The 22,319-nt window shown below is 45.4% G+C and overlaps 2 protein-coding genes and 1 long non-coding RNA gene across 4 annotated transcripts; 1 reads left to right on the top strand and 2 right to left on the bottom strand.

Annotated features, from left to right (window-relative positions):
• The first annotated feature begins 1,024 nt into the window (after nucleotides 1-1,024).
• On the top strand, nucleotides 1,025-1,707 carry LOC310684019. The gene is made up of 2 exons (XR_014514658.1): nucleotides 1,025-1,256; nucleotides 1,294-1,707. It is a non-coding gene; the product is annotated as an uncharacterized lncRNA (long non-coding RNA).
• An 8,961-nt stretch (nucleotides 1,708-10,668) lies between these two features.
• LOC310683919 (uncharacterized protein) lies at nucleotides 10,669-20,991 on the bottom strand (the record flags this gene model as incomplete). Of its 2 annotated transcripts, XR_014514555.1 has the most annotated exons (5): nucleotides 10,669-11,039; nucleotides 11,351-11,466; nucleotides 18,155-18,221; nucleotides 18,519-18,661; nucleotides 20,833-20,991. XR_014514555.1 is itself a non-coding variant. In XM_083454393.1 (4 exons), 4 exons carry the CDS (start codon nucleotides 20,989-20,991, stop codon nucleotides 11,425-11,427), a joined length of 411 nt encoding a protein of 136 aa, XP_083310519.1. In that variant the 3' UTR covers nucleotides 11,199-11,424. The 2 variants fall into 2 exon arrangements, 1 of the variants encoding a protein (XP_083310519.1); XM_083454393.1 differs by lacking the exon at nucleotides 10,669-11,039 and having other exon boundaries at nucleotides 11,199-11,466.
• On the bottom strand, nucleotides 11,465-13,493 carry LOC310683933 (uncharacterized protein). Its single transcript, XM_083454420.1, has 3 exons — nucleotides 13,205-13,493; nucleotides 12,937-13,051; nucleotides 11,465-12,073 (listed from the first exon to the last, which is right to left on the bottom strand). Exons 1-3 carry the CDS (start codon nucleotides 13,282-13,284, stop codon nucleotides 11,951-11,953), a joined length of 318 nt encoding a protein of 105 aa, XP_083310546.1. The 5' UTR covers nucleotides 13,285-13,493; the 3' UTR covers nucleotides 11,465-11,950.
• Nucleotides 20,992-22,319: the final 1,328 nt, after the last annotated feature.

The following is a 22,319-nucleotide window of genomic DNA, read 5'->3' as shown; positions in this document are numbered from 1 at the left end:
TTTTCCTTATGTGGGGCAGGAATGTTGATTTTCTGGTGCTGACTTGTGACTGAACTACACCTCCCATCGACCCCAGCAAGCATGGTCAATTACCAGGGATCAAAAAATCATAGAATTGTAGAGTCGGAAAGGACCCCAAGAGTCATCTAGTCCAACCACCTGCAATGCAGGAATCTCAACTAAAGCATCCAAGACAAATGACCATCCAACCTCTGCTTAAAAGCCTCCAATGAAGGAGAGTCCACCATCTTCCAAGGAAGTCCATTCCACTGTCGAACAGCTGTTAACTGTCAGGAAGTTCTTACTGATGTTTAGTCGGAATCTCCTTTCTTGTAACTTAAAGCCATTTGTTTGAGGATGATGGGAGTTTAGTTCGGCAACATTGGGAGGGCCAGAGGTTCCCCAGAGCTGGTCTAATAAGAAGAATCTAAACCTGCTTTCACTAGCCTAGTGCTCTCCAGACTACAATTCCTGCCACAACTTAAGGGCTGCCACAGAGAAGGTGCTCTTCACAAGCCGAGTCACACTCCCTGCATCTCTCCTGACAAGTGACATCAACAAATGCTACCACAGCAGTTCTGTTAACACGGCCTGAAGCCAGATTGGGATGGATCCAAGTAGTCTTTCCTTCAAACATGCCCCCAAAGCTGGGTGGCCACCAGAAGCGCAACCTTCTCTTTCTGTATGCTGGCACAACAATAATTTTTACTGTTGAAGAACTGAGATGCAGACAGGCTCATGCTTACCTCAGACCACTTATTCTGACCATTGTTAATTGTTGGCAAATACTTACATAGCAGCCAAACATGGCAAATCTCTTTTATTACTGAAACCAGCCTGGATTGTGCTGTGCAGAAGTGACTTCATGTTCCTCAATGTACAAATGGGGAGGTGGGGGGAAATGGCACCGTTTTCCACCCTGACAGCCCAAGATCCAGGCAACCCCTTAACCAACCCAAGAGTAAGCCAGCTCCTCAGTCTCCCCAGTGTCCTTATAGTGCTGTTATGTGCAGGAGAGATAAATTATTACTGGTTGAAGGCTTATAATTGAGACCAGGCTTCACCAACCTGTTGCCCTACAGATGTTGGACTACAACTCCCCATGGCTGTACAATAACGTGATTTATTTTGATGAAGAGGGTAAACCATATATGAAAGGATCTGTATTTGACTCTTCTAAATAATGAGAGAATAAATCACAAGATCTCATATATTTTCCAAAACTTACAAGTGAATACCCAAATTTGTTTTCCAATGTTATACCACCTAGCTCTGAAGATGAAAAGGAAGGAGTAGAGATCCCAACTCCTAGCAGAAGCAACATTGCAGGAGATTATGTCCAAAGGGAAATGCCAAACTTTGAATGCGATGAAAATACTGGTGCAGTTTCAGTGCTGGAAATCAGATGCTTATCTAGTAAAGGCATCCCACCAGTAAAGATTGTCCTACACTGCAAGGACAGTCCAACCCTATGAACCCTCTAACTGGGACGAAATTGAGCAGATGCCAAATGCGGAAGCTCATTTACGGAGAAAGGCTGCACAGGAAGAAATCGATGCACTACATCAAAATAAAGCATGGACACTTTCCCAGCTACCTACTGGAAAGAGGGCAATTGGGTGTCAGTGGGTTTTCAAAATTAAGGTTACACAGAGGGTGACTGTGCAGCAAACACTAAAAAATTTAAATCAACCACAGGCTACATTTGTATGTTTGCAAATGGACCTATTTCTTGGGGGAGCTATAAGCAAAATTGTATGACTCTTCCTTCTATGGAGTCTGAATATATAGCAGCTACAGAAGCCAGTAGAGAATTACAGTGGTTTGATCAACTAATGAAAGACTATGGTCTAGTGAGAGAAACCAATTCAACTAATGGAGAACAACCAGAGCTGTCTAGAGCTGATTCAGTGATAAATTTTGTGCAAGAACAAAGCATATCCAAAATGAAATATCATTTTATACATGAAGTTATACGGTTAGAACTTGTAAACTTTTCATATTGTTCTGCAAAGGAAATGATAGCAGATAGTCTAACAAAACCTCAGGCAAAAGAAAGTTTCAACTCTCTTCAAAACAAAATGGGACTGACACTGAGGTCCAGCGCCGAGGGCCTTCTGGCGGTTCCCTCATTGCGAGAAATGAGGTTACAGGGAACCAGACAGAGGGCCTTCTCGGTAGTGGCGCCCACCCTGTGGAACACCCTCCCTTCAGATGTGAAGGAAATAAGCAGCTATCCTATCTTTAAAAGACATCTGAAGGCAGCCCTGTTTAGGGAAGTTTTAAATATTTAATGCTGTTTTGTTTTTAACACTTGATTGGGAGCCTCCCGGAGTGGGTGGGGAGACTCAGCCAGATGGGCGGGGTATAAATAATAAATTATTATTAAATTATTATTATTCTTATGAAAATGTTTAAATGTAATAATGATTGTACATAGCATTTTGTCTGAGAAGGGGCTTGTGGGACGAAAGCATCCAAAATGCAAAGTAAACCGCCCTGAGCTTAATGCACCAAGAAATGTAGCCTTATGAGGCTTTGCCCTCGGGTGGGAAAAATATTGCGCCTGGGAAAAGGGAAGTGGGAGTCAACAGACACTCAAGGAATAGTTTCGGAGAAAAAGGTTTTATTTCTACCATCCATGAACTGGTAGAAGGAGCAAGTGTGATAGTCCACAAAAGCATGCACGAGTTCACAATCATGTGCACAAACATATATACCCATTCCAGATCCCTCCTCCTTTCTCCTCCCTCAGGAGTCCTGCCCCATGATGTGTTCCCCTGAGCATGTACAGAAAGCTGTCTTGGGACTATTGTGGACTCTTGGCAGGAAAGGGGGTCAGGGGGTTTCAGTGTGTTCCAGTTGTTTCATTCTTGTGCTTTGGCATGGTTCCCGAACAGAAAGCAAATTGCAATGTGGTTCTTTTGCAAGGCCAGAAGGCATGAGAAAGGCCTGAGAAACAATGGACTGTTCTCTACCTTTGTTACAGCAGAGCGGAATGTTTCTGATGCTTAGCTGCTGAGAAAATGATTTTGAGAAGCTTTGAGCCTGCTTTGGTGGGGGGTGACTTCGGGCCTAGGTGAGGTCACCTGTCCTCACCTTCCTTCAAGCTCTTTTGATGAACAATGGGAAAGGGAAGAAAAGAGAAAGAAGAGAAAAGAGAAGAAAAGAAAAGGAAGGAGAAAAGAAAGGGTTAATGCTCACAAGGCCTATAGCATTGTAAGTTTGAATTCTGTGATGTCATAGACCTTTGCCAGAGGCAGTTATGTCAGTTGAGACAGTTATTAACTGTAAGCCTTGAGTGCAGTCAGGGAAAAGGCAGGGAAGGGAAGGAGGGAGGGAGGAAGAAGAAAAAATCAAAATAAATAAGTGGGGTTATGTGTATGGCATGGCAAATTGGTGGTTGTCTGGGTGTCCAACATGCCTCCCCCCAGTTTGAGGAGACCTGAGGAGTTTCCCAAAAACATTTGGGGTGATGTGTCTGGTGGGGAATTCTAGCAATTTCCAGTGTTGTTTCAGTGGGGAAGATATCAAAGACTTTTCTTTGTGAACCCTCTAACTGGGAGGAAATTGAGCAGATGCCAAATGCTGAGGCTCATTTATGGAGAAATTGGTGCACTACACCAAAATAAAACATGGACATTCCCAGTTACCTAGGAAAGAAGCCAATTGGATGTCAGTGGGTTTTTTAAATTAAGCAAGGTTACACAGAGGCTGACTGTGCAGGCAACACTACATTTTTAAAATCAACCAGAGGTTACATTTGTATGTTTGCAAATGGACCTATTTCTTGGGGGAGCTATAAGCAAAATTGTATGACTCTTCCTTCTATGGAGTCTGAATATGTAGCAGCTACAGAAGCCGGTAGAGAATTAAAGTGGTTTGATCAACTAATGAAAGACTATGGTCTAGTGAGAGAGAAACCAATTCAACTAATGGAGGACAACCAGAGCTGTCTAGAGCTGACTCCAAGTGATAAATTTTGTGCAAGAACAAAGCATATCCAAAATGAAATACTGTTTTATACATGAAGTTATACGGGAAGAACTTGTAAACTTGTCATATTGTTCTCCAAAGGAAACGATAGCAGATACTCTTAACGAAACCTTAGGCAAAAAAAAGTTTCAACTCTCTTCAAAACAAAATGGGACTGACACTGAGATCCAGCATCGAGGGCCTTCTGGCGGCTCCCTCATTGCGAGAACTGAGGTTACAGGAAACCAGACAGAGGGCCTTCTCGGTGGTGGCGCCCGCCCTGTGGAACGTTCCGCCCTCCCTTCAGATGTGAAGGAAATAAGCAGCCATCCTATCTTTAAAAGACATCTGAAGGCAGCCCTGTTTAGGGAAGTTTTTAACATTTAATGCTCTATTGCAGGGGTTGGCAACCCGTGGCTCCGGAGCCGCATGTGGCTCTTTTACACCTCTGCCGCGGCTCCGGGGCAGATACTAGTGAGGGGAGGAGGCGCATTGTGCGCCCCAACACTCCCCACTGTGGCGTGCGCTGTACTGGCTGTGACATCGCATGGGGGCGGTGCGTGCGCTAGTCACGCACCGTCCCTACGTCACCTTCCTGCCCGCCCGCTACATTGTAAGGGGCATGTCCGCTGGTCACTGCGTTGAAAGGGGGCATGTATGCTGGTCACTGTTTTGAAGAGGAGTGAAGAACACACACAAAAAAGTAACTTGTTAATTTAACATTTATTTCTATGAGGAGGAGGAATTCTGAGGGGTCAAACAAAGAAATAATAAAAAGTGACAAAAAGGTTATTTTTATAAGGACGAGTTTTGCGGCTCCCAGTTTTTTTTCTTCGGAAACGGGTCCAAGTGGCTCTTTTTGTCTTAAAGGTTGCAGACCCCTGCTCTATTGTTTTTAACACTTGATTGGGAGCCGCCCAGAGTGGCTGGGGAGACTCAGCCAGATGGGCGGGGTATAAATAATAAATTATTATTAAATTATTATTATGAAAATGTTTAAAGGTAATAATGATTGTACTTGGCATTTTGTCCATGATGAGGACAGAAATGAAAATAGATATGGTGCTGAACAAAAGACAAATAACGGAGAAAGGGATAGCATGGATGTTATATAAACTGATGATAAGCGACAAAGAAAGAATGATAAGGATAATTCAGATTAAATGGGAGCAGGAAGGTATGATCCATCCAAACACGGCCCAAGAACTGATGAAGAATATAAACAATATTAAAATAGAAAAGTATAAAGAATGAAGTAGAAATTTTTTATTAAAATGGTATAGAACTCCGGCACAAATGGCGTATATAGTGAAAGGGTTTAGTCCCAAATGCTGGCATTGTGGTCAGGAAAAAGGACTATATTCACACATGTGGTGGGAATGTAATCTGGTTAAGGAATATTGGCAAAAGATTATAAAGGTAATTTCTGGATTATTTCAAATAAACGTAGTAGTTAATAGGGATTTGTTATTTTCGGGAATACTGGGAAATAACAAAGTAAAGAGTAATAAGCAAGAGTTGTACAAGATTATGATTCTAGCTGGAATGGCAGTTAATGCTTTGGGATGGAAAGAAAAGGCCAAATGGAATATGGAAAAATGGAATGATTGTTTTTGAATACGTACAATCAGAAATATTTGCACAGATAGTGGCAGAGGATAGATGGGAAAACAAATGCCAAAGAATCACAAATAAATGGGCTTTTTACAGGGACTGGATAGAAAGAGAGGAAGCCAACCCTAACATACAAGATCGAATGAACAGACTGTCTACATGGATAAAGATATGAAGAAAGAAGGCCTGACGGGGGTGGGGGGTGGAGTGGGGAAGGAGGGAGGGGGGGGAAAGAAAAAAAAAGGTAAACCGGATGGTATTTTGAATGGATTTTGTTATGTAAGCCCTTTTTCAGAAACCATGTATATTAATGCTATGTAGGTATGCATTGTAGTATGAATGAATTGTGTTTTGTATTCTTTGTTTATAGAATATATATAATAATGTTACGTTACTAAGCAAATTTAATAAAACAGTTAAAAAAAAAAAAAACTTAAAGCAGAGAGAACCATCTAATCTCCCCTCTGATGTGACGCTCCTTGAGTTACCAGTAGCCCAATTGCTACCTCTTGGGGATCATCCATACTGTTGTCCAATGTGGATATTAGGCCTTTTTTATAATTTTTATTTTCTTTAATAAAAACAAAACAAAACACATATAATATAACAATAATAAAAAAAGACATAGCATTTTGTCCGAGAAGGGGCTTGTGGGACGAAAGCATCCAAAACGCAGAGTAAAACGCCCTGAGATCTTTTGATGAACAGTGGGAAGGGGAAGGGAAGAAAAGAGAAAGAATAGAGAAGAGAAGGAAAGAAAAGGAAAGAGAAAAGAAAGGGTTAATGCTCACAAGGGCTACAGCATTGTAAGTTTGAATTCTGTGATGTCATAAACCTTTGCCAGAGGCAGTTATGTCAGTTGAGGCAGTTATTAACAGTAGGCCTTGAGTGCAGTCAGGGAAAAGGCAGGGAAGGGAAGGAAGGAGGAAGGAAGGAAGGAAGGAAGAAAAAAAATCAAAATAAGTGGGGTTATGTATATGGCATGGCAAACTGGTGGTCGTCTGGATGTCCAACATGCCCCCCCGCCCCCCATTGAGGAGACATGAGGCGTTTCCCTCAAAACCTCGGTCAACCTTGAGGTGAACTGTCAGTTCCCCTCAAAAACATTTGGGGTGATATGTCTGGTGGGGAATTCAAGCAATTTGCCAGTGTTGTTTCAGTGGGGAAGATTTCGAAGATTTTTCTCCTCAGAACACACTTTTCTCCTGAGAGCAGGCCGGGGTTTGAGCAGGCAGGAGGGCAGAGACATGGGAGTGTTCTTCCATCTGAGGAGTTTCCTGCTCTTTTCCCCACAGAAGGCGCTTGAATGCAAAGTTCAAATTATTTCCTCTAGATAACTGCCTCTCAAGGCCTGAAGGATCAGAGATGCATTTCCAACAGGGATAATACAGCGTGTTCATCAAATAAATATTTTTTTTAAAAAAATAATATTTATTAGGTTTTCCACAAATGCAACAACAAAATTACAAGAACACCAAAACCAAATACAACAAGATAGAAAAAAGAGAGGAAAAAAGATAAAAAGCAACAACCCAAAAATACCTAAAAAACACCCTCCCTCCACCCCACCAACACAAATAAATAAATAAATACAAATCCCCTCCCCTTATTTGTTCATCAAATAAATAAATACAAATCCCCTCAGGAGTTTTGTCATGTGGATTCAAAGGAGTTTTTATTTTGAGGGGCTTTTTCCCCCTGAGAGAAGGCCTTACTTATATTCATTTTGTGGAAGCTCTTCCAAGGGCATTTGGCTTTCCTAATGAGCCACAGTATGAAATTAAATTCACTACAGATTTACCTCATGAGTCCATCAAAGGGTGCGAAGGGTTTGCCTAGAGGAAACGGTTCTCAAACAACCCCACCTTAACCCAGACCACTTGAAAATTACTAAGGGTCTTGTGGAAGACCACTTAATGGTTTTCTTCTTCTGCCTGTTGTTTAGCACATGTGCCAGAAGCTGCGTACGAAATTCAAATTTTAATACATTTTGAAAAGCAATAGGAATATTTGTATTAAAAATACAATTAAAGATATAGCATTGTAAGTTTGAATTCCGTGATGTCATACACCTTTGCCAGAGGCAGTTATGTCAGTTGAGGCAGTTATTAACAGTAAGCCTTGAGTGCAGTCAGGGAAGAATAAAAAGGCATAGATACTGTTGGAAGATTCGGGACAGATAAAAGAAAGTCCTTTTTCATGCAGCACATTGTTAAACCATGGAACTCACTCCCACAGGAGGCAGAAGTAGCTATCAACTTAGATGGCTTTAAAAGATCAGACAAATCTGAGGAGGAGGAGAGGGCTACTACTTGCAAGTAGTCGTGATGGCTATGCTCTGCCCTCCACTGTTGGAGGCAGCAATGCTTCCAAATAACATTTACCAGAAACCATAGGAGTTGCTCTTCTCTTTCTTGAATTGTTTTTTCAAGGTGTATAAAATACATCTCTGTAGAGCAAATAATTGCATTGTATATCTGTGGTTTTACTGAACAATTTTATTTTAGAAAAAAAAAAGAAGAAGCTGGCTCTTATTTTCTATTCTTGTCTCCTCCCTCTCAGTTGTATCACTGGCTGATTACCAGATTTTGTGCAGTCTGTCTTCCGGGACTGCTGCTGAAAAAGGGAGATTTAGGTGTGTAAACACATATTGGGAAACAGGAGCACTTTTGCCATGGACTAAGCACTTGCTATGGAGTAAGCACTCCTCTCCTGACAAGTGTGGGGAACATTAATGTAAGACACTTTGGTTGCCCACTAAATTAGCACTGCTGTTGGTGGATAAATAGGGAAAAAATGAGACTTTTAATAACAAACAAATGCAACAAAACAACAAATGCAACATCAACATTTATTAGCACTGTGTAAGGATGGTCGTGAGGGCTGCAGCGCTCCACTTGTTCTATCCTGTTTTCCTATCAATAGCACTAGAGTTCTTGAACAGTGTTCCTGTCTGTACTTAAAGGTGTTTTGTTAGTAACCAGTATTTTAGAGATACTTGTAGTAACATCTCTTTATTTGACGGTGGTTATTAACAGAAGTGTGTTTTTTATATACAGTGGTGCCTCGCAAGACGAAATTAATTCGTTCTGCGAGTCTCTTCGTCTAGCGGTTTTTTCGTCTTGCGAAGCAACCCTATTAGCGGCTTAGCGGATTAGTGCTATTAGCGGTTTAGCGGCCATTAGCGGCTATTAAAGGTTTAAGGGATTAGCGGATTAGCTGCTAAAAGGCTATTAGCGGTTTAGCGGCTTAGAAAAAGGGGGTGGGGAGCGAAAAAAATCTCAAGACTCGCAATACATTTTCGTCTTGCAAAGCAAGCCCATAGGGAAATTCGTCCTGCGAAGCGCATCGAAAAACGGAAAACCCTTTCGTCTAGCGGGTTTTCCGTCTTGCGAGGCATTCGTCTTGTGGGGTACCACTGTATTTTCCTTTCACTCATGTCTTTAGGGAAGCCTGAAAGTGAATGCTGTTTCCTGCCCCCCCCATGTACCTACTGGCAAATGAAGTGTATTCCTAGTGGGTGGGGGTACACTCGTAGGTACTATGGCTCCGGACACTCTTCCCCTCTCTCATGAAGAGAAAGAAACTCTTTACTGATGAGATGGGATATTTTCCTTGCCCCCGCAAGGCACTTTTCCTATGGAGGTTTAGATAGGTTCTCTTTTTTAAACTAGTATAGCCTCTGTGCATGTATGGAGTGCATGATTTAGCAAATCTATTATACCACTTAAAGTGTTGCACCTCTTGGCTAAATTACCATTTGAAGAAAGGAAGGGAAGGGTAAAGGGTAGATTTAAAAAACAGGGTTAGAGTTAAATAAAAAACAGAAATTCAAGTTTTCACCAAAGTCAGTAATACAAGTTTGGTCAAATTAAATTTTTGCTAAAGCCTCAGCACTAACGGATCATGTTTCCTGCATTAAAAAGACATATCTGCAACCCTGGCAAATAAAATTGAGAGCTACATGCCTCCTTTATCTACAGGAGATTGGGGTACAGGTCTCTATAAAAATGTTTCAAAAATGTGGGTTATTACTTTTTTGTTTGGTCATTAGTGGAACAAACAGCTGTGAAATAGCCAGTCTGGAGTAGTTGTTCTTGGTTGGCCGATGCTACTCAGATGGAGTAGTTGTTCTTGGTTGGCCGATGCCAAAACCTCCTACCATATTCACTCACAGCTGTTGTGAATGGAAAAACAAGAGCAACCGTCAGATCCATTGGCTCAGGGATGGGCATTATTGCACTGAGGGGACCATTTGGTTCTCTGGGCAGTTTTGGGGGAGGGCAGCAGGGTGGTTTGCCTCCGAACCTGACTCCTCCAAAGGTGGTCAGGCGCCATAAGGAACTGCATGCCACAGACAAAGAAAATGGTTTGGTCTTCCCTGGTCTCCTGCACTCCAGAAGGATCCCCGTGTGATCTGGATCAGGCCCTTTGTGCCACTGCATATCTGCAGATGGCAAAAAGACCCCCGGACGTTTCACGGTCTATTGACCCTGTGCCACCACTGCGACTGCTTTCTTCGCTGCCACCACCCTGCTTCTCACGGGGACACACGGAGTCCAGACAGTTGTTAACATTAACAAATAATCAAGTTTATTTTTAAATGCAGGAACAAGCGTATGGTTACAATTTATTTTTCTCTTGTCAGTTTCCTAATCTTAGTTCCTAACTCCAAACTGTTTAATCCAACTATCTATCTGCCTCAACCTAACAATTCCTCTCACTCTCTCACAATACAACTTGACTAACCCACTGCCTGTTCCACCCTCTTCCTTCTCCAACATCCAAGCCTCCACTCCCAACTGACAAACCTCAACTCCCAACTCCCAAACCTCAACTGACCTTCAAAACCTCCCACTCTATCTTTTACTCCCACCTTGCATTCTCAATGGCCAATCACATCACACCCATTTTAACCCTTTCCTTGACCCATCTTAGGAGGCAAACGCCACAGACCGCTTCTGTCCAGAGTGGGGGAATCTGCACCAATCTCACAACTTTGCTGCCTCGCCAAGAGAAGAGAGGCCTGTCCCTGCCTCCTTAGCTTCCACTCTGTTGCTTTTCCTTTAAAAGTTCTTAATAATGGCTATGGTACCACTGCAAGAACCTCCCCCAAACCTCTGTCTGTTGCCACGAGGCAGCAAATCAGCTGGGGAAAAAGAGATTTGGAGAATGGCTCCTGACACTGTGGGGAGTGGGGTTCTCCAGCTACCTGGCCCCCACACTCGGGGAGAGAGTTACTTTCTGAGCAAGCCCTACAGATTCCCAACATCTCTCTTAGGCCAGTAGAAGCTTGAGTGCCCCACACCTGATACGGAACTGGAAGAGGTACTCTGCCACTTTCTCTGGGCGATGGCAAACTAAATGGAGAAAGTGCAGGTGTCTACTTTTCTGCCCTCCATTGTAGGGCCCTGGGTGATCTTGTAGAAGGCCTCCAGCAGCACCTCAACCTGTCAGAGAAGGAGAGGGTTACTGAGACGGTACAAGAAGCAGGGCTGCCATCCTAGACAGCGTGTTATTATTGCACTGAGGGGACCATTTGGTTCTCTGGGCAGTTTTGGGGGAGGGCAGCAGTGTGCTCAGCCTTCCTGCTTCTTTTTGGGTTCCAATGACAGAACTTGGGAGCTTGGGGAACTCCTGTGGAATATAAATACGCAGATCCATCTATGCAATTAGCATAAATTAGCTTGATTAGGCACACTCTCCTCTCTCATGTACACACGGTTGAGAGATGGCTGGGCCTTGTGTTGGACCAACTTACCCTGGTAAGAGAGTAGTAGGTACTGATGCACAATGCCGGACTGGCCCTCCAGTGCAACTGAGGACACAGAGCTCTTATGAGAAGTGCTCGGCCCCACGTTGTTCATTCCAGTGTCTCTGCAAAGGAAAGCCAAAGAGTGACTTAGGGTCTCACTCACAGTACCCAACGCTGGGATTCTCTTCAGAGCAGCGCCTCACTAGCCTCTGTCCCAACAAGGCTCTGAATCCTGCAGTCCAACTGAAGCTCGTCAACCCCCTCCTAGGTGGTCCTGAGCCGGCTGGCTTTTGGTACCGCTAGCTAGAGCCTCCTTGGAGCTAGAGGAATCCCAGAATGCAGCCAATTCCTGCCCAAAGAAGGCTTGCAATCTGCACCAATCAGCTGATCCATGCCAAGGGCAAAGCCCACTAGGATCAGCTGTACTATGGCCCAACTCCGTTCTCTAGATTGCTAATGCGCTCAGACGCCTGATTGTGTCCTGGGCACCTTGCAGGGTGGGCCTAGAAGGGGCAGCCTGAAGGCTTTTACATACCTGCATGTCTGCTATGCTTCCCTTCAGTAACTTACATATTCCTGAATATTCTGTAGGAGGTCGGAAAGATCTCATAGCGTCTTTCTTCGGACTAGCTTCCAGAGAGCGATCAACAGCTGTGGGAAGTGCTGGCACACAGCTGCCTTGTATTCCTCCATCTTGAGGATGGTGTGCAACAGGCTGGTGAAATTTTGCTGGAAGAGAGAGAGAGGTGCAAGTAACTTTCCCTGCATTACTTTGCCCTGAACTGGATTGTTCCCTCATGTTTTATGGGGCATCTCAGCATGTCATCATGAACAGAATAGCATGGACTGTATTTCTGTTCTTATAATCCCCCATTGCATCATGGAGGGGGTCATCCTAGCCCCTTTAGGAAGAAGCCATAGCTCAGTGGTAGAGCACTTGCCATGCCGCTGAAAGAAATACTTATTCCTTTATTCCCCTCTCTGACCATGACTCTCTTACAGAAGGTCCCAGGTTCAGTCCCTGGCAGGCTCTGCAAAGCGCTGCCTGAAATCCTGGAGAGTCACTGCCAGTTTGTCCTGACAATACTGAAGGAGATGGACCAAGTGTCTGACTCGGTATAAGGCAACTTCCTGTGGCCCAATAATCGGGCAGAAGAAATATTAAACCCTTGCCCTCGCCCACATAAAAAGGTCCTGACTCCAGATGTAAATAACCCGTCACCAACATTTGGGGTTGGGGAAACGGGGACTGGCCCCATTGGCCACGGAGAAGTCTGGGAGCAGAGTTGCAATTCTCCCTCAAGTAAATAGCAGAGCAGCTTTGATTGGGTGTTGCTTAGACATCTGGAAGAAGCCCCTTCCTTCACACATCTCTTTATTCCTTCCTTCCATCCCTTTATCATGGGGTAATAGATTCAGGTGTGTTTTGTTTCTGGCTTTTTCCTAAACGAAAGCTGGCCTTTTTCAAGATGTACTTTGCGTGTGTGTGGAATTCTGTGGCAACATCATCTTTTGGGGCTTTTCTTTTCTCTGCTCCCACTAAACTGCAGAATACAGAAAGCCCTAAATATTATGAGGTTCTTTGTCCTTACCACAGCACTGGAAGACTCCACCATGAGCCCCAGATGCAGTTGCTCAGTCATCAGATGGAGTAGTTGTTGTTGGTCAGCCGATGCCAAAACCTCCTTCCATATTCTCTGGCAGTCTCTGTGAATGCAAAAACAAGAGCAATGGTCAGATTCAAGTCTTCCGCTTGCTGCCATGCAACAGAAAGAGGAAATGGCAGCAAGGGCTTTCTGAGTAAGCCCTGCAGATTCCTAACCTTTCCCTTAGCCTAGTAGAACCTGGAGGGCTCCATACCCGAAGGGAAACTGGAGGAGATATTGAACCACTTTCGCCAGGTGGTGGTGCGACAAGATGGAGAAAGCGAAGATGGCCATGCTTCTGCCTTGCACTGTAGGTCCCTGGCTGATCTTATAGAAGGCCTCCAGCAGCACCTCAACCTGTCAGAGAAGGAGAGGGTTACTGAGACGGTACAAGAAGTAGGGCTGCCATCCTAGGCAGCGTGTGGGGTGTTCAGCCTTCCTGCTTCTTTTTTGGGGGGGTTCCAATGACAGGACCTGGGAACTTGGGGAACTCCATCTCCCCCTCTCTCATGTACACACGTGGGTGTAGAGACGGCTGTACCTTGTGCGAGACCAACTTACACTGGCAAGAGGGCAGCAATTATTGATGGGACAATTCTGGAACTGGTCCTCCAGTGGAATTGAGGAGACAGGGAGCTCTTATGAGGAGTGCTCAGCCTCACATCACTCGTTCCAGCTCGTTCTATGGTACCACTGCAAGAACATCCCCCAAACCTCTGTCTGTTGCCATGGGGCAGCAAATCAGCTGGGGAAAAAGAGATTTGGAGAATGGTTTCTGACACTGTGGGGAGTGGGGTTCTCCAGCTACCTGGCCCCCACACTCAGGGAGAGAGTTACTTTCTGAGCAAGCCCTACAGATTCCCAACATCTCTCTTAGGCCGGTAGAAGCTTGAGTGCCCCACACCCGATACGGAACTGGAAGAGGTACTCTGCCACTTTCTCTGGGCGATGGCAAACTAAATGCAGAAAGTGCAGGTGTCTACTTTTCTGCCCTCCATTGTAGGGCCCTGGGTGATCTTGTAGAAGGCCTCCAGCAACACCTCAACCTGTCAGAGAAGGAGAGGGTTACTGAGACGGTACAAGAAGCGGGGCTGCCATCCTAGGCAGCGTGTGGGTTGTTCAGCCTCCCTGCTGCTTCTTTTTGGGTTCCAATGACAGAACTTGGGAACTTGGGGAACTCCTGTGAAATATATATACGCAGATCCATCTATGCAATTAGCATCAATTAGCTTGATTAGGCACCCTCTCCCTCTCCTCCTCTCTCATGTACACACGGTTGAAAGATGGCTGTGCCTTGTGTTAGACCAACTTACCCTGGTAAGTGAATAGTAGGTATTGATGCACAATGCCGGACTGGACCTCCAGTGCAACTGAGGACACAGAGCTCTTATGAGAAGTGCTCGGCCCTACATTGTTCATTCCAGCATCTCTGCAAAGGAAAGCCAAAGAGTGAGTTAGGGTCTCACTCACAGTACCCAACGCTGGGATGCCCTTGAGAGCAGCTCCTCAGTGGCCCATGTCCCAACAAGGCTCTGAATCCTGCATGCCAACTGAAGCTGGTCAACCCCCTCCTAGGTGGTCCTGAGCCGGCTGGCTTTTGGTACTGCTAGCTAGAGCCTCCTTGGAGCTAGAGGAATCCCAGAATGCAGCCAATTCCTGCCCAAAGAAGGCTTGCAATCTGCACCAATCAGCTGATCCATGCCAAGGGCAAAGCCCACTAGGATCAGCTGTACTATGGCCCAACTCCGTTCTCTAGATTGCTAATGCGCTCAGACGCCTGATTGTCTCCTGGACACCTTGCAGGGTGGGCCTAGAAGGGGCAGCCTGAAGGCTTTGACATACCTGCATGTCTGCAATGCTTCCCTTCAGTAACTTACATATTCCTGAATATTCTGTAGGAGGTCGGAAAGATCTCATAGCGTCTTTCTTCGGACTAGCTTCCAGAGAGCGTTCAACAGCTGTGGGAAGTGCTGGCACACAGCTGCCTTGTATTCCTCCATCCTGACGATGGTGTGCAACAGGCTGGTGAAATTTTGCTGGAAGAGAGAGAGGTGCAAGTCACTTTCCCTGCATTACTGTGCCCTGAACTGGATTGTTCCCTCATGTTTTATGGGGCATCTCAGCATGGCATCATGAACAGAATAGCATGGACTGTATATCTGTTCTTATAATCCCCCATTGCAGCATGGAGGGGGGCATCCTAGCCCCTTTGGGAAGAAGCCATAGCTCAGTGGTAGAGCACTTGCTGTGCCGCTGAAATAAATAATCCTTTATTCCCCTCTCTGACCATGACTCTCTTACGACACCACAGAAGGTCCCAGGTTCAGTCCCTAGCAGGCTCTGCAAAGCGCTGCCTGAAATCCTGGAGAGTCACTGCCAGTTTATCCTGACAATACTGAAGGAGATGGACCAAGTGTCTGACTCAGTATAAGGCAACTTCCTGTGGCCCAATAATCGGGCCGAAGAAATATTAAACCCTTCCCCTCGCTCACACAAAAAGGTCCTGACTCCAGATGTAAATAACCTGTCACCAACATTTGGGGTTGGGGAAAGGGGGACTGGCCCCATGGCCATGGAGAAGTCTGGGAGCAGAGTTGCAATTCTCCCTCAAGTAAATAGCAGAGCAGCTTTGATTGGGTGTTGCTTAGACATCTGGAAGAAGCCCCTTCCTTCACACATCTCTTTATTCCTTCCTTCCATCCCTTTATCATGGGGTAATAGATTCAGGTGTGTTTTGTCTCTGGCTTTTTCCTAAACGAAAGCTGGCCTTTTTCAAGATGTACTTTGCGTGTGTGTGGAATTCTGTGGCAACATCATCTTTTGGGGCTTTTCTTTTCTCTGCTCCCACTAAACTGCAGAATACAGAAAGCCCTAAATATTATGAGGTTCTTTGTCCTTACCACAGCATTGGAAGACTCCACCAAGAGCCCCAGATGCAGTTGCTCAGTCATCATATGGAGTAGTTGTTGTTGGTTAGCCGATGCCAAAACCTCCTTCCATATTCTCTGGCAGTCCATGTGAATGCAAAACAAAGAGTAATGGTCAGATTCAAGTCTTCCGCTTGCTGCCATGCAACAGAAAGAGGAAATGGCAGCAAGGGCTTTCTGAGTAAGCCCTGCAGATTTCTAACCTTTCCCTTAGCCCAGTAGAACCTGGAGGGCTCCATACCCGAAGGGAAACTGGAGGAGATATTGAACCACATTTGCCAGGTGGTGGTGCGACAAGATGGAGAAAGCGAAGATGGCCATGCTTCTGCCTTGCACTGTAGGCCCCTGACTGATCTTATAGAAGGCCTCCAGCAGCACCTCAACCTGTCAGAGAAGGAGAGGGTTACTGAGATGGTACAAGAAGTAGGGCTGCCATCCTAGGCAGCGTGGGGGGGGGGTTCAGCCTTCCTGCTTCTTTTTTTGGGGTTCCAATGACAGGACCTGGGAACTTGGGGAACTCCCTCTCCCCCTCTCTCATGTACACATGTGGGTTGAGAGACGGCTGTACCTTGTGCGAGACCAACTTACACTGGCAAGAGGGCAGCAATTATTGATGGGACAATTCTGGAACTGGTCCTCCAGTGGAATTGAGGAGACAGGGAGCTCTTATGAGGAGTGCTCAGTCTCACATCGCTCGTTCCAGCTCGTTCTATGGTACCACTGCAAGAACCTCCCCCAAACCTCTGTCTGTTGCCATGAGGAAGTACATTAGCTGGGGAGGAAGAGATTTGGAGAATGGTTCCCGACACTGTGGGGAGTGGGGTTCTCCAGCTACCTGGCCCCCACACTCGGGGAGAGAGTTACTTTCTGAGCAAGCCCTACAGATTCCCAACATCTCTCTTAGGCTGGTAGAAGCTTGAGTGCCCCACACCCGATACGGAACTGGAAGAGGTACTCTGCCACTTTCTCTGGGCGATGGCAAACTAAATGGAGAAAGTGCAGGTGTCTACTTTTCTGCCCTCCATTGTAGGGCCCTGGCTGATCTTATAGAAGGCCTCCAGCAACACCTCAACCTGTCAGAGAAGGAGAGGGTTGATGAGATGGTACAAGAAGCAGGGCTGCCATCCTAGGCAGCGTGTGGGTTGTTCAGCCTTCCTGCTGCTTCTTTTTGGGTTCCAATGACAGAACTTGAGAACTTGGGGAACTCCTGCGGAATATATATACGCAGATCCATTTATGCAATTAGCATAAATTAGCTTGATTAGGCACACTCTCCCTCTCCTCCTCTCTCATGTACACACGGTTGAGAATGGCTGTGCCTTGTGTTAGACCAACTTACCCTGGTAAGAGAGTAGTAGGTACTGATGCACAATGCCGGACTGGTCCTCCAGTGCAACTGAGGACACAGAGCTCTTATGAGAAGTGCTCGGCCCCACATTCCAGCGTCTCTGCAAAGGAAAGCCAAAGAGTGAGTTAGGGTCTCACTCACAGTACCCAACGCTGGGATGCCCTTGAGAGCAGCTCCTCACTAGCCTCTGTCCCAACAAGGCTCTGAATCCTGCAGTCCAACTGAAGCTCGTCAACCCCCTCCTAGGTGGTCCTGAGCCGGCTGGGTTTTGGTACCACTGGCTAGAGCCTCCTTGGAGCTAGAGGAATCCCAGAATGCATCCAGTATTTCCTCTTCGCCATCTTTTCGCCAGCTATACACCCGTAGTTTCTTTAGCATCAGTGTTCATCAAGGCAAGGCTAATTTAATCTCTCCTACAGTTATACCTCCTTATCTCCAGTGCTTTGCCGCTGAACTGCTTGATAAATTCCTGTAGCAAGTGGGAAATGTCCAATGGGTTGAAGCTGCTCTCAACAGCAAGGTCACTGGCCAGAAAGCTTGTGGCCTCCAAGAGCTGCTCCGCACAGCTCTGTTCTCTAAATTGCTAATGCACTCAGATGCCTTATTGTCCCTAAGTGTTTTAATTATTTTAAGAATTTCATAGCGTACTGCTTATTTACAGTATTCATGGCCCATTGAATAGTAGAACTGAAACAGGGCTGCTTGTGTCAGAAAGGAAATGGCTGCATTCTCAATACCCCACTTTTGGTCCCTCAATTCCCTGGAAGTCCCCAGCAGCTTCCATTGCCTCCCATCCTTCAAAGAACCCAAGCAACAGCACCATAGAAATGAACCGGGGGGCATCTGAAAGTGATTGATAATTGGGGGGGGGGAATTAGCACAGCATTACCTTGGAGTAAGATCCTCCCTCCTTCCAGGCTGAATTCAGAGATTTCATCTTCGTTGAAATCAATTCCCTGTCCATGAGAATAGAGAGAAAAGAAACAGGAACGTCAGAATGTGGAGTCCCAGAATGCAACCAAGGCCCCCTGGGTACTGTGCATGTAAAGCAGTCTCACACCACTTTAAAGAGTCCTGGCTTCCCCCCCACGGACCATGGGAAATGTCCTTTGTTAAGGGTTCTGGGAGTTGTTAGGAGACCTCTCTCTCCCTCAAAGAGCTGCAATTCCTAGAGTGTGTAGCAGTCCATGGGTATGTTTTAGTGGGAAGAGGTTTAGGGAGTCTTGCAGGCAAGACATTCCTTCCAGTCTTACCTTCTTTGCGCTGCAGGATGGGCAGCAGATGGCAGAGGGTCTCTGCTGCCCACTGCCTGCACTCCATGTGTGGATCCAACATGTACAGGCAAGAAACAGCCACCAGTTGACCAAGGGGGGGATGCAGGAAGCACTACAGAAGTCTGAGAAGAGACCCAGAGAAGTTACTGCCAAGAGAAGCAACCCATTATTGATGGCAGTGCTTTGGCCCGCCAAACATTCTCAGAATATAATTATAATTATAATATGTATATCCCTCTTCCCCCCCCTGACTGGATTCCAGGCAACTTACAGATAAAAAAGAAGCACAAAAAATAGAAAAAACAATCATCAAAAAACAATTAAACATGGATAGAATTAAAAGTATAACTCCCAGTACGTTTCCGAGCACAATTCAAAGTGTTGGTGCTGACCTTTAAAGCTCTAAACAGCCTCGGTCCAGTATACCTGAAGGAGCATCTCCACCCCTATCGTTCAGCCCGGACACTGAGATCCAGTGCCGAGGGCCTTCTGGCGGTTCCCTCATTGCGATAAGTAAGCTTACAGGGAACCAGGCAGAGGGCCTTCTCGGTAGTGGCGCCTGCCTTGTGGAATGCCCTCCCAGCAGATGTAAAAGCAATAAACAACTATTTTACTTTTAAAAGACAACTGAAGGCAGCCCTCTTTAGGGAAGTTTTTAAGGTCTGATGCTGTATTGTTTTTAATATTCAGTTGGAAGCCACCTAGAGTGGCGGGGAAACCCAGCCAGATGGGCGGGGTATAAATAATAATATATTATTAATTATTATTATTATTATTATTATTATTATTATTAATCTCACTTTATCCTACATATAATTACAATGGAGGAGACCAGCCCTTTCATTCAAAGCAGTCAATTCCCCAAAGTCGGTTGGAATAAGAAAGTCTTCTCCTGCCAGTGGAAGGAGCCAGTCTCACTTCTCTAGCGAGGGAGTTCTGTTGTAAATAAAAATATGCCCTTTTCCCTTATGGGGTATCCAAGAGCCCATATAGAGTCCTTACATAGGTTCCCTATTGGTAGGAGAAAATAACAGAGGCCAACCAGCCACTGAGAAGGTCCTCTCATTCAGCCCCACCAAGTGTGCCTGGGAGGGAGGCAGGACCAAAGGCCACCCCCAAAAGGTTTGGACCCAGGCAGGTTCGTAGGAGAGAATGCGGTCTTTCAGATAGCTTGCGCCTGAGCTGTGTAGACTGCGGCCTAAAAGAACCCTCTGGACTCAGTCCAAAGGCTCATCTGGGCCATCCTTCTGTTCTCACAGTGGCCAACCAGATGCCTAGGAGTAGCCTGCAAGCAGGACCCGGGTGCAACAGGCCTCTTCCCAATTGCAAACTCCTGAGTACAGCCAATTCCTGCTCTTGAGAGCAGCTCCTCACTCGCCTCTGTCCCGATAAGGATCTGACTCCTGCAGTGCAGCTGAAGCTGGTCAACTCTCCTCTAGGTGGTCCTAGACAGGCTGGCTTTTGGTACCGCTAGCTAGAGCCTCCTTGGAGCTAGAGGAATCCCAGAATACATCCAATTCCTGCCCAAAGAAGGCTTGCAATCTGCACCAATCGGCTGATCCATGCCAAGGGCAAAGCCCACTAGGATTGAAGGAAGGTGAGGACAGGTGACCTCACCTAGGCCCGAAGTCACCCCCCACCAAAGCAGGCTCAAAGCTTCTCAAAATCATTTTCTCAGCGGCTAAGCATCAGAAACATTCCGCTCTGCTGTAACAAAGGTAAAGAACAGCCCATTGTTTCTCAGGCCTTTCTCATGCCTTCTGGCCTTGCTAAAGAACCACATTGCAACTTGCTTTCAGTCCAGGAACCATGCCAAAGCACAAGAATGAAACAACTGGAACACACTGAAACCCCCTCACCCCCTTTCCTGCCAAGAGTCCACAATAGTTCCAAGACAGCTTTCTGTACGTGCTCAGGGGAACACATTATGGGGCAGGACTCCTGAGGGAGGAGAAAGGAGGAGGGATCTGGAATGGGTATATATGCTTGTGCACATGACTGAACTCGTGCATGCTTTTGTGGACTATCACACTTGCTCCTTCTACCAGTTCATGGACGGTAGAAATAAAACCTTTTTCTCTGAAACTATTCCTTGAGTGTCTGTTGACTCCCACTTCCCTTTCCCAGGCACAATATTTTTCCCACCCGAGGGCAAAGCCTCATAAGGCTACAGGATCAGCTGCACTATGGTCCAACTCTGTTCTCTAGATTGCTAATGGCTCAGGCGCCTGATTGTGTCCTGGGCACCTTGCAGGGTAGGCCTAGAAGGGGCAGCCTGAAGGCTTTGACATACCTGCATGGCTGCAATGCTTCTCTTCAGTAACTCACATATTCCTGAATATTCTGTAGGAGGTTGAAAAGATCTCGTAGTGCCTTTCTTTGGACTAGCTTCTTCTAGCTCTTCATTCCGGTCCTTGCTGAAGCCTTTGGGAGCAACATCAGCCGCACCCATAGAAGGTGTGGTTGGGATGTTGAGAGGAGAGAGGAAGAGCACTTTTGTAAAAAGGTTTTGTATAAGAAACAGCTTCTGTTGAGGGGACACTTATACATGTTTAGTGGACCTTTGGAAAAATCAATAGCTTCTGGAACATAGTATATGACGAGCTTAAAAAAATATTTAAGTATACCTTTATGAAAAATACAGAAGCTTTTCTACTAGGGATAATGGACACAGGTATAGCAAGAGAAGATCTGAAAATATTCCTCTATGCCACAGGAGCGGCAAGGATCCTAATTGCTAAAAACTGGAAAAAAGAAACTGTGCCAGCAAAAAAAGGAATGGCAAGACAAACTGTTAGAGTATATTGAATTGGCTAGATTAACAGAGGCAATTCGAGATCACATGGGAGAAATGCATGGGGAAAATGCAGAGAACACTTCACAAAACAGTGCCCTAAAATGCATACCTGGACTTGTTTCAATTAATGTCTGCAGGAGACTTTGTGGATATTTAAGTTATAATTAGAAAAATCTTAATAATTACTCATAAAGGAAACAGCTTATTAGAAGTAAACAAGGAGGCCAGATACAGGATAAAGGAAGTCTTTTATTTGGTTGTTTGTATTGTTGTATGTTATGCTTAGTGTATGTTATGTTCACGTTTAATAAAGGTGGATTTCGGGGGGGGGGGTATGTTACATTGTAAATAAAATTCCCAGTAAAAAATTATATAAAAAAATAAACAGCTTCTGTTTGAAGTGTCACCAGGCCTAATTGTTTTTATTATTTTAAGAATTTCATAACATAACTGCTTATTTACAGTATTCATGGCCCACTGAATATCAGGCAAGTCCAACTCCCAAGAGACTGTGATCTATTCACATTATAAAAATGCTGGCTGTGTTCTACCGATTGTTATTGACAGGCAAAGTTGTTGGGGGGGGGGAGAGATCTACCTGTTGGACATGCCTGGAATAGTAGAACTGAAACAGGGCTGCTTGTGTCAGAAAGGAAATGGCTGCCTTCTCAAACCCCCAGTTGTAGTCCCTCAATTCCCTGGAAGTCCCAAGCAACTTCCATTGCCTCCTATCCTAAGAAGGAACACCGTAGAAATGGACTGGGGGGCTTCTGAAAGCAATTGATGCTGGGGAAGGAGATTGGCACAGCATTACCTTAGAGTAAGATCCTCCCTTCTTCCAGGCTGATTTCAGAGATTTCGTCTTCGTTGAAATTAATTCCCTGTCCATGAGAAAAGAGAGAAAAGAAACAGGAACCTCAGAATGTGAGGAATAGATCAGGCCCCCAGGCAGAGATGTCACATTTTTGACAATTTCTAAAGAT

The sequence above is a fragment of the Podarcis tiliguerta genome (assembly GCF_965153285.1).
Source record: "Podarcis tiliguerta genome assembly, chromosome: 8".
Taxonomy (NCBI): domain Eukaryota; kingdom Metazoa; phylum Chordata; class Lepidosauria; order Squamata; family Lacertidae; genus Podarcis; species Podarcis tiliguerta.
This window is presented reverse-complemented; position numbering and strand designations above follow the sequence as displayed.